The 12312-nt window shown below is 38.6% G+C and overlaps 1 protein-coding gene across 1 annotated transcript in view; it reads right to left on the bottom strand.

Moving 5' to 3' along the window:
• Positions 1–2716: 2716 nt before the first annotated feature.
• mkrn1 (makorin, ring finger protein, 1) overlaps positions 2717–12312 on the bottom strand; it is a 90733-nt gene continuing 81137 nt past the window's right edge. The window contains exons 7-8 of the mRNA XM_039770024.1: positions 8852–9005; positions 2717–3848 (exon numbers count right to left, since the gene is read on the bottom strand). Coding sequence (XP_039625958.1) covers positions 3636–3848; positions 8852–9005 — 367 coding nt within the window. The 3' untranslated portion in view covers positions 2717–3635. The remainder of the gene's footprint in view (positions 3849–8851; positions 9006–12312) is intronic.

The raw sequence follows: 12312 nt of genomic DNA, 5'->3' as shown, positions 1-12312 counted from the left end.
TACACATTGCATTCCCTCCACCCAACAGTTTGTGATTATAGGATACTTTTTCTAGTCTTTCACATACTCACTGTACACAGAGGTTCAAGTACTCTTCTTCTTAGAAAGTAAGCTGGGTGATTACATTTACAGACACTTTTTCTTTTTTTTTTTTTTTAAATACATATTGACCTTTGAAAAAACAAACTCTATTCTATAAATTGTAATTCTATAACCCAGTTTCCAAAAAGCTTTTTTTAATCCAAATAACTATTCCTCAGTGAGCTCAGTGTGTTTACATGGATGATTATTAGTGTCCAAAACATAAGCCCAAAAACTAATGTTAGATGGCCTGTCTACAGGCCCTCAGGCAGCACAACATGAAAAGCCAGACAATTCTGTACTGCAAATCAATGTATGGGATCAAGAACAGTTCTGAAAACCATATTATTTGAACACATTCCGTCGCTGCCTCCATGAATGCAAGTTAAAACCCTACCATGCAAAGAAGAAGCCAGATTTAAGCATGATCCAGAAACAGTACCACCTTCTCTGGGCCCAAGCTCATTTAAGACGAGCGGAGAAGTGGAAAACTGTCCTGTGGTCCAATGAATAACAATTTGAAATTCTTTTTGGAAATCATGAACACCATAATCTCTGGGCTAATGGTGAGAGGGAGCATCAGCACAGTTCAAAAAGCCACCATCTGTAATGTCCAAAACATTTACAAAAAGTGTTGATAAAAGAAGAGATACAACACAGTGGTCCACATGCCCGTCTCATCTTTTATGAAAACATGTTGCTGGCATCAAATTCAAAATAAGCTGAACAATGCAATTTCTCAGTTTCAATATTTGAGGTTTTCTTTGTACTATTTCTAATTAAATATAGAAATTACATGATTTGCAAATCATCACATTCGGTTTTTATTTATATTTTACACAGCATCCCAAGTTTTTAGGAAACTGAATGGTACCAAAATAACCTGTAGTTTCCCCCCATTTTATTAGATACATTTAATTGTCAGTCCTAGACACTTAATGGCTTTCTAAGTTAAAATTTTCCAAGGGAGGTAAAACTCCGTGCTACACTGTAGCAGCCCATGGGGAAAACACATGTAGGATCCAATTCTTTTCTTTTTAGTCAAGGCATCCCTCAATGTTTTTGAACAGGCATATTTGACTATTTCTGGGGGTTTAACATGCCATTGTACACAGAACTTGACTAACATTCCTTATAATTGTTCCCGAGTTTGATTCTCTGACCATTTGTATGGTGTCTGTACATTGTCCTGTTTGCTCACCAGTTTTCTTCCACATCCCAGAGATGTACATGCAAAGTTATCTGGCCTCCTGAAAATAAAAAAGTTTGAGGTTTTTTTTGGGGGGGAGGGTGTGGGGGTTCGGACAGGATCAAGAGAGTGCTCTAATGAGCTGGTCTTCTGTCCAGGAGTGGTTTTGCCATGGCTCCAAATTGCCATGATTCTGCAATTGAAACATCAGCTACTAGCTGCAAATAAAGACATTCATACAAACATAAATGGCTGCAAATAAAGACATTCATACAAACATAAATGTCTATCAGCTGAATGCTGTGGACAGGATATCATGCAAGAACAGATATGAAAGAAGAAAACAAGAAACACAATGGGGGAAAAATACTGTGATTTGGGGATTGGGGGCGAAGCTTCGGGAAGAGATCATGGGCTAATAAAACTCACTGTAAGAAAAAAGGCCAAAAAAATGTACTCTGGAAATGCTCAGGGAGAGTGAAGATGATGCATCTCAGTGAGGAATTCACCAATCAGTTTCACAGTGAAGATGATGCATCTCAGTGAGGAATTCTCTGGATTACCCTTTGAAACTGATTGGTGAATGGCTGATGAACTAGTTAAAATTCTTTTCTAGTTTACGTTGCCTAAATTCCAAAAAAATGCTGTGGAGTAATGACAAAGGTTCAGTCCAAGAACTCAAACAGTTTTTAATCAATAGCTAAAACCTGCATTTTGCTGAACTTCAACCTTGTTTATAGAGATCACACCATTTCTGAATTTATAGATAAATACACATATATGTACAGAAATAGGCTAATTCAACAAATATTCAATTAAAGGCAGGAAATGGCTTCCAATTTAAGTAATTCACCTAACAGCTAAAATGATCTCATGCAAATTGAAATAATGATCCCAAAATGCTAGAATGATTTTAATTTTCTAGATAAAATTATAAAAAAGATGACAAAGCTGCAGAAAGTGTCTGCCATTATCATTGAGTTAACAGACTTTTATCCGTCAATCAAAATACAATCCTCATTAAATAGCTTTTGCAATAGTATACTGTATTAACCACTTCACAAAAATGGTGGATTAACCCATATACACCAATAGTAACATACTTGCAGCTAAAAAACAGCAGCTGTGGTCCTCCACCATTTCTCCCCAAAATCCAAACAAAGGTACACAAACATATACACACACCTGGGAAGATATTCATACAAAAGTAGGACAATGTAAGTGCTGAATAGGAATACCTTTGCTTCAATGAAATGAAAAATCTACCCCAGAACAATCAGAGAGTTCTCTCTAGTCTCTTTACAAATTTAAAATGAATGCAATTACAGTACATCACAATTTGTTGGGATCTGTTAGGAATATGTTACGTGGCCAACAAAATACATCTGATATACACTCAAAATTAGCTGCCTTCATCAAACAAAATACTAATAACAACTGAAAACCTTTAATAATTTTAAATAATTTTAATTGTCATTCTGTAATGGTTTGGTAGCATATAAACCTGAAAATATAAATACAAACATTTGAGAACATACCATAAACTAATTTTCAGAATGTAAGTGGCTTAGCTATCTTTGGAACAGCCTGAAGTCTGTTAGTTAAACACATACAAACCACAGTTAAACTGAATTTACATACATCAACCTGAAATACAGTCATCTTTTTACTTCATGCTGTGGGTTCTATATACAGTGGTCTTCCAGGCCTGATAAATTTACCTACAGCATGACAATTTGCCTCAAGCAAAAAACTAGCTAGCTCAGATCACAGGTGTGATTTTATAACTCGGTGTGCTCCAAGAGCCAATATTAAATAGTATACAGTGTCAAAATTAATTTCCAACAAAAACAAAGCGTGGAAGTTAATGTGCAAAACCTGTTTCAGAAGTGTAAGTGAAATAATCACACACATCAGTGTAAGTAAGCTCAATGGAAATCCATTAAGAGTAGAAAAAGAAAATAAAAAAATACACATTTAAACAGTTTAAAGTATTGCCCTTCATATTGCTCACACAAGTTTGTTTGCATTGTCTCTTTATGGTACAACATACCTACACCAAAAGGCCGTACTGCCGTGGAGACAGTGCACACCATTTCAGTTTAAACTACACCTGGGTTGATGATGCACAACACATCCACACCCATAAGTTGAAGAATGTTTATTGTTTTTTTTTTTGGTCAGACTAGACACTGACAAACTCACAGAATAGACATTTCTAGAAAAAGGTTAAATAACAATGCACTGAACTGTATTTATTTGTCTGATTAATTTGGCCTGCCCAAATGGCACTGCCACAACACAGGGAAAGTAGCTACTGTCAACAGACACACAGACAGTCCATACTTGCTACTGTAGGGAAGTGCTATAGGTAAACCTCGTAGTAATCATCCAGCTCTTCATGAAACAAGTCCCATTCGTCCTCCGAATCTGTGATTTCATCATCAGTACCTGCTGCCAGAAGCATGAGAAGCATCTCTCCAAGTTCAAACGTAACTACATCCTCTTCATCATTGTCAAAGGAGTCATTATTTTCTCTTTCATCAAATAAATCCCAGAGTGGTGTCCGTCTTTGGCTCTGGGAGAAAAAGAAAAAAAAAAAACCAAAAAACAATAAATTGCTTAAGACTGTTTAGCTTTAAATCATCAATTTGAAAAAAATTAATTTCAAAAAGCACTTTTATATACAAAAGCAATGTCAACTTGAGCTTAGCAGTTCCTCCCTTTATTTGATGGAAATGACTTCTAACCTACTCCATTCCAATTTCTGCAGGATTATTGTAATATTGTTCATCCATGTATTTTATTAATTAAGTTTTTTCACATGCAGTGTTGTAGGGGTATAGAACTTTCTAGTTTCAACAGGAAAAGGCTGCGGCCTAAACACTACATCCGATGCCAGACACAAACTCATCCTGCACACACTTAATGACTATGTTAGAAATCAGCCATCAACCATCAAAGTAATGTGTATTGTTCAGAAAGTACAAGGAAGCTGGTGTACCAGCAGAACATACAGATTATGTGCCCCTATTGGCCCAAGGATGTCCACAATTAACATTGCTCTAGCTTGCTGCCTTAAATGAAGAATTGATTTACAAGCAGTTATTTTAGACATTTTTGTTTTGGGGGAAAAAAATATGAAGCAAAACAAGGTAATTAAAAGGAAATTTATTATAGCCTAATCCTAATTAAAACTGTACACATTTACCAGTATGTATTAACACATTAACACAAAGAAAGACATCAGCATGTGCCTCTCTGAATACTCCTCCTTAGTACATAAAAATATAAAACAAACAATCGTAAGTTTTAAAAATTCACAATAACCTGCAGAATAAAGTACCTTTTGTATGGTCCTTTTTAGAAAAAGAAAAAAAAAAAACCACAAAGCTAAGACAGTGTAACATGTGGCGTGTTAGCATAAGGATTAATGCTGCTGCTGTCTCATAGATTTAGGAGCCTGGCTTAGAATTAAAGCTAACCATAGATTCATTATTTTCCCCCAAGTGTACACATGCGTATTAGGGTGACTAGTGCCTCTAAAATGGCCAGGGATGAAAGTGTGCCCTACAAAGTACTTTAAGGTTAGTTCCTGCCTTGTAAACAGTTGGTGGGAGAGGTTTAAATTGTCTTCAATATGTATACGAGTATACCAAAGAATTCTAAATAGAGCATCAATTGGATGTAATACATACTAGAAAACACACAGACGTCCAGTCAAAGAAAGGTTGTTGTTCATGCGCTCATTACAAAACACAGCACCCAAGTCAGTCTGTTAAGGGTACTACCACTTCTTTTGTGCCCAAAAAGAAGTGGTAGTACAAAAGAAGTGGTAGTACCCTTAACAGACTGACTTGGGTGCTGTGTTTTGTAAGCGCATGAACCAAGTCAGTCTGTTAAGGGTACTACCACTTCTTTTGTGCCCTACAGTGTATAAGGCGTTTGAGATGAAAATAATCAGCAAGCCTGTGCAGTGCACTTCACTATCAGAGGATGTTACTGTAGTTCTTTTCCCGTCTCATGCAGCTACAGTAATGCTTGCTGCGAGAAGGACATGAAACCCCATAACATGGCAGAGGTAGCCCACACCTCCAATACTTTGGTCCCATATGACTCTTTTGCAATCTGTGTGTATTACTTGTGTTTGTGACAAAAGTGATCAGCTGGTATCACTCACAGGCTACCAACTTGCCATTAGAAGCACCAAATTACATGGCAGAGATAGCTTGCAGCATTAATATGTGGGTCCTGTTAAGTTCACCATATCAGAATACCAAGATGAAGGTTCAAGGCACATGGGGTTTTTGCATGTCAGACAGACAACCCTTAACATTTTACATTTAGGCTATACACTAAGCTGCAGAAAACTTTTCATTACTTCAGTTTGAAATGAAAAGGCTTAGAAACCAAGTTTATACAATGTATTTGTCCATTATGAGCTGTGGACCCTTATAATAATGCACCTGCTAAAGGCCTTTCAACAAGGATAGAATCAACAAATTACTACTGCAGATGTCCTGCTGCAAAACTGCATGCTGTATTATTAGATGGTACACCACATGCTATCCTGAGTTTTCGAATTGCTTTCAGTAACACTTGATGATTATGGTGTTATTCACCATAGTATACTATAGGAAACCTCTGCTTATCATCACAAAACACTTTCCAAATAAGTAATTATGTTGCTAATGTGTTTCACCTGCTACACAATACATGTTACAGAATTTCAAGATAGTGAGAATCAGCATGGCCCCAAGCAGTCCATCACCTTCATCAAACCTGGGAGAAGGTACTGTACATCATCAGCCTGGATCTACAGGACTCCTCCTTGCCACAACACAGTACTGGCAGCTGCATGTCGACCTAGTAAGGCAGCTTGAGTTTGCTCTACCCAGACATGGTGTCAACATCAGAGTCTACAAATGAAGTGGTCCAGTTGGAACTTAAAGCTCCTTGGGAAGACCTAATGGAGGAAGCCAATAAGTGCAAAATATGCATAACTTGTTAGAACAGAAACAATGGCTGAATAGCCCAAATTGAGCCAGTTGAAGTTGTGCTGTTCATTACAGCAAACACTCAAACCACTTAGAGTAAAAGGGTACAGAAAAAAACCTTGCAATGGGTGTAGATACGGAGTAGGGATATAAGGAGTAGTGTATCACTTACACACAAATCAGGGGCTGATTATCCATGGCTGGGTCGCACAGGTGAGGGTGTCTCATGATTAAAGACCCAAAACACTCTATGACCCCGGGTTCATCGCTTAAGACATTTCCAAGTATCGCCAGTAGGCATATTCTAGAACAGTGTTTCCCAACCTCGGTCCTGGGAGCACACTATGGCTGCAGGTTTTTGTTCCAACCAGCTTCTGTTTTAAATTAGACTCCTGGGCTAATTAAGTGATGTGTTATTTCCCAAGTTCTGTGCTTTGGGAACAATATAGAAATTAGAAAACTAAGTACTATATCTATCTATCTATCTATATATATATATATATACACACACACACACATATACACCATGCAGTTATATGGGAATAATAATGTATTTTTTTTTCTTTAACCATATTTTCATCTTGATTTTCATTCTACTTTTCTAGGTGTCCTAACTGTTTAATTAATCCATTAGTTACTAATTAGTGGCTTTGTTGCTAAAGTAGTTGCAGCCTTTGCTTATTCAGTGTTTGCCTGGGTGTCTGCTCTGCTCATTTTTAATTGTCATTAATAAGATACAACAAAGGGGGAAAAACTGCACAGATAGGGCAAAATATAATGAAATCAACAAAAGAGAGTTAAGCATTTAAATCTACAGCAAACAGAAATATTTCTAAATGTCTTATAAATGTACAAATCATGCTGCTGTGCTTTTCTGAATCTAGAATGAAAGAAAAATAATACCAGCTAATTAAATGAGATCAGTGTTATCACGTGTCGTCACTGATAGGAATCTGGTTGGAACAAAAACTTGCAGCCACAGTGTGCCCCCAGGACCGGGTTTGGGAAACACTGCTCTAGAACCACACATGTGATCTATACACTGCAGAGCCCTAGCAAAGCTATGTGGTTGAATTCTCATCACAGAGTATCTAAACTTGAGCAAAGTAACGTGCTGGGTGGGAAATTAACCCATTAAAATATGAATGGCACAGTGAAGAACTACAGAAAAATATTTTTATAATCATAAAACTTTTATATAGAACAAACTCACGACTGCAATTAAATGCATGCACATTTTTAGTAAAAAAAAAAAAAAAAGATGCACACAGTATTATGCATCATTATTCAAATGTGTCTGATGCAAATCTAATCATGACAACATTCTGCCAAATTTAAGTCTTTTGCAGCAACATACTTCTCAATAAAGACTAGCTGTAGCACATAATTATTAAAATGTGGCATTTTTTCTAAATACAATTGATGTGAAACTATGCACTAATCTCATAACACAACACATACCTGATGTATGCATTCACAATGCAATATGTTTTTGATAGGTCTGTGGAAATCATCTCTCTCTATTATATAAAAAAGTCGAGAAGTGATTTTCTCGGAGACACTAACATCCCGTGAAACAAGGAGGACAGCTGCTGTACAGGCTTTTAAATGTTCGAAGCACTGTGCAACATGTAGATCACACAGCACGCCACAAGCAGCAGCAGCAAGCCTGCTGATTGAGCATAGAGGTGGTTTAAAAAAAAGCAAGCAGGAGGCAAAGCCCCCTAATTTGTACAAAATAATGAAACTATAATGTTTACTGTTTATTTCATACTTACCAAAAACATTTTTATTATGTTCAAATCCTACATTCTTGTCTGCAGTTGTCATGACTGATGTAGGAACCAATTTTTTTCTCATTGTATAGTAGGCTACCATTAGAAGCTGTCATTTCCAAAAATACTGACTTTTGTATGCCAAGATCAATTAGCTAGGCCCATCAATAATACCCAGAGACATTGCTTCAATTTTGTCACCTGTTAAGGGTTATAGTGAATGAGAAGCAGTGGAGAAGTGAAAATCTTCTCTGTATTCAGGAAAAAGTGACCTGAGTCTCCAGAAATTTTTAAAACATCAAGTCCATAGTGATAACTATCAATTAAAAGGAAATGATGTTGTAATGGAGAAAATGAAGCAATATCTGGTGTACATGTTTGTCTTCACTAATATCTGCCATCACTAGACCAAGTATTATGTTTAGGTTTGTCAACATGTATGGTATGGATTTCATATTAACAGTTTACAACACTTTCTTTTTATATCATGGTTTGGAATAAGTCAGACAGGGTAACTATCAAGCTACAGATAACTTTTATAATCTAAAACAATGTGGTGGAGGGGGCGAAACCAAGCAATAAATATTCAAGTGCACAAGCCTTTTCAATAAGAATTAAAAAGAATTTGATGTTTTATATAGAAAATGAGGCATTAATTAGGTTAAATATTCAACCTTCAGGTGATGTACAATGAATCAAACCCAAAGGGTTACTAACTAAGAAAACACCTACAAATATATTTGTAAATCAACAACCACAACTATACATTAAAAACTTCTGAAACAAATATTCCATGATTGTTCTAATACCTGATTGACTCTATGCCGTCCAGATGAGCCCAGCTGCCGCCGCCGAGTTTGGGGTTCCTCTATTCGGCCATCAGGAAATGCATGCTTGTAGAAACAGTTTCCTCCAAAAGGACAGGTTCCTCTTCCCTCATCAAAATAACGACATGGCTTGTTGCTAAATAATGAAATAGGCAAACAATCATTTGTTGCTATTTTTCAGGAGATTTACCAGAATAGTGTAGTTTAGTTACAGAAATAAATCGATTCCCAAAACTCAAACTCCAAACTGACCCAACTGCTGCGGACATAGCAATACAGAGAAAAATGGGAACTGTTCATGTAAAAAGGGAAAAACAATTTTAGACTCCATCATATCTTGGAGCATTAAACTGACAAATTGAAATATAGTGTATGAAAATGCTTTACAGGTTGGTGACTTTCTATTCATAACTTCAATTATTCAAGGATCACAAGTGAAAAACAGTAATTCACACAGAGTAATCCCACAACGAGTTTCCCACAAATCTAGAGCTTCTGTGCTAAAATATACAGTGCATCCAGAAAGTATTCACAGTGCATCACTTTTTCCACATTTTGTTATGTCACCGCCTTATTCCAAAATGGATTAAATTCATTTTTTTCCTCAGAATTCTACACACAACACCCCATAATGACAATGTGAAAAAAGTTTACTTGAGGTTTTTGCAAATTTATTAAAAATAAAAAAAAGAGAAATCACATGTACATAAGTATTCACAACCTTGGCCATGAAGCTCAAAATTGAGCTCAGGTGCATCCTGTTTCCTCGAGATGTTTCTGCAGCTTAATTGGTGTCCACCTGTGGTAAATTCAGTTGATTGGACATGATTTGGAAAGGCACACACCTGTCTATATAAGGTCCCACAGTCGACAGTTCATGTCAGAGCACAAACCAAGCATGAAGTCAAAGGAATTGTCTGTAGACCTCCGAGACAGGATTGTCTCAAGGCACAAATCTGAGGAAGGTTACAGAAAAATTTCTGCTGCTTTGAAGATACCAATGAGCACAGTGGCCTCCATTATGCGTAAGTGGAAGAAGTTCAAACCACCAGGACTCTTCCTAGAGCTGGCTGGCCATCTAAACTGAGCGATCGGGGGAGAAGGGCCTTAGTCAGGGAGGGGACCAAGAACCCAATGGTCACTCTGTCAGAGGTCCTCTGTGGAGAGAGAAGAACCTTACAGAAGGACAACCATCTCTGCAGCAATCCACCAATCAGGCTGGTTATGTCTGCAATATGTACATTTTATGACAGTGTGTTCTTGTTGGCCGTAAAGTGTTTGAGGTTAGAGGTTGAGTGTCTGGCGGGATTGGTGGTTCGGAAATAAACGCCTTTCTGAGAAAAACTGCACCTGTACGCTCTCATATTGTATGCAACATTTTGGCGACAAGGATGGCTGAATTTTCACTTCCACCACCATCTCCCTTTCTTTTCCTGCCTGGAGAACCTCCAGTGCTTTGGTCCCGCTGGCTGGAGTCTTTTGAAACTTACCTCCTGGCTCTTGATTTGCAAAATGTAAGTGATGCACGCAAAAGAGCTTTGCTCCTACACTGTCTGGGAACGGAGGGACAGCGTGTGTTTAAGACTTTGGGGAACACAGCCACATACTCAGCTGCTGTGACTCTCCTGGAGACGCACTTCACCTGCTCGCAAAGTGTTATTCTCCGCCGAATCCTTTTTCATAAATGACGACAGCAGGCAGGCGAATCGGTTCACCAATACGTGGCCAACTTAAGGAGTTTAGCCAGTTTATGCAAGTTCGGAGACATGCAAGATGAATTTATTAGGGATCAATTGGCTGAGCACACGAACAATCCCAAAGTCCGCGAAAAGCTCTTGCTAGAATCAGATGATTTAAGTCTATCACGGGCAACCCACATTGCATTTCAGATCGAGTCTGCCGCAGAGTTCGCCGCCAAACTCGACATCTCCTGCTTCCTCAGCAGTGACAGGAGACACGGCTCAAGCACTGCAATGCACAGAAGACTCGGACAACTGCAACAAGGATCCCAGTGTGCATCTTACACGACAGCTTCCTCCAAGACCCCAGCGTTGTTGTGGAAATTGTGGCTCTAAATCACACTCCATGAAAGAGCAGAGCTGCCCTGCCAGGGGTCAGATATGCCAGTGCTGCAATAAGGCCAATCACTTCGCGAAAGTTTGCCGTTCCGCTCCAGCATTGTCAAAGCCTGTGACAATTCATAATGTGACATCTAGGCATACATCTTTTAAAACCTGCACAGTAGAACTAGACAACGCATGTCTTCTGCTTTTGCTAGATACTGGGGCAACAGTGTCTCTGTTAAATCTAAAGACTAAGAAGAAGTTTTTCCCAGATCTCTAGCTACCTGCTCCAGTCACCACTCTTTGTGGCTATGCCAGCTCTAAGATTGACATTGTGGGTTCAGTTGAGCTGTCAGTAGACTATGGTTCTAAGTTTCTTCCACAATTCACATTTCATGTCTCCCGCCATGGTGCCAACCTCTTAAGCCTGGATCTTTTTAACAGCCTTGGTTTTACCCTTGTTGACACTAGTGGATCTGTAATTCTTAATGTCTGCTCCCCTTGGCAACAGAAGTGGCCATCTTGGCTGTCTCTCTGCCTTTCATCACCAGCCTTTGCTAGATCTCACTGTGCCTCCTGTCATCCAGCCACCACGCCGCATGCTACTGGCTTTTCGTGACGGGGTATCTGCTGAACTGCAACACCTCCTAGAGGCAGGAATTACAGAACTTATTAATGCTGCCCCATGGATTTCCAATTTGGTATCTGCAAAAAAAATAAAAGTCAGGGGAACTACGAATCTGTGTCGATCTAAGAGCAGTAAACAAGGAAGTCATTCCTGACAAATACCCTCTGCCAACTTCAGAGGAGCTAACTACACAATTTTATGGATCTCGTTTCTTTACAAAGTTAGATCTCCGTCAAGGATATCTGCAGGTGCCACTCCACCCCAGCAGTCAAGACCTGACTGCATTTGTCACTCACATTGGGGTTTTCCGATATACTAGAATGCCATTTGGACTCAGTTCAGGCCCGAGCTGCTTTCAGAAGATAATGTCAACCATCTTGGCAGGGATTCCAGGGGTTTTCATTTATCTTGATGATATAGTTGTGCATGGTCCCACAACCTCTACCCATGATGAGCTTCTCAAAAGAGTATTTTCAGCTCTGGTCAGGCATAATCTCACTCTTAATGATGATAAATGTGTGTTTTCTGCACCTTCAATTGAATTTGTGAGTTTCTGACTATCTGCAGATGGTTTAACCCCACTCCAGTCTAACGCAGAGGCAATTCAGAGAATTCCAGAGCCCACATCAGTAGCACAGGTTGCTTCATTTTTGGGTATGACTGCATACTATCTACGTTTTCTGCCGCAATACTCCTCCACTACTGCACCTTTACGTCAACTTTTGAAGAAAGATGCTCCTGGGCATGGACTC

This window comes from Polypterus senegalus, chromosome 11, assembly GCF_016835505.1.
Source record: "Polypterus senegalus isolate Bchr_013 chromosome 11, ASM1683550v1, whole genome shotgun sequence".
Taxonomy (NCBI): Eukaryota; Metazoa; Chordata; class Cladistia; order Polypteriformes; family Polypteridae; genus Polypterus; species Polypterus senegalus.
Note: the sequence above shows the minus strand (reverse complement) of the source record. Positions and strands in the feature narration are given on the sequence as shown.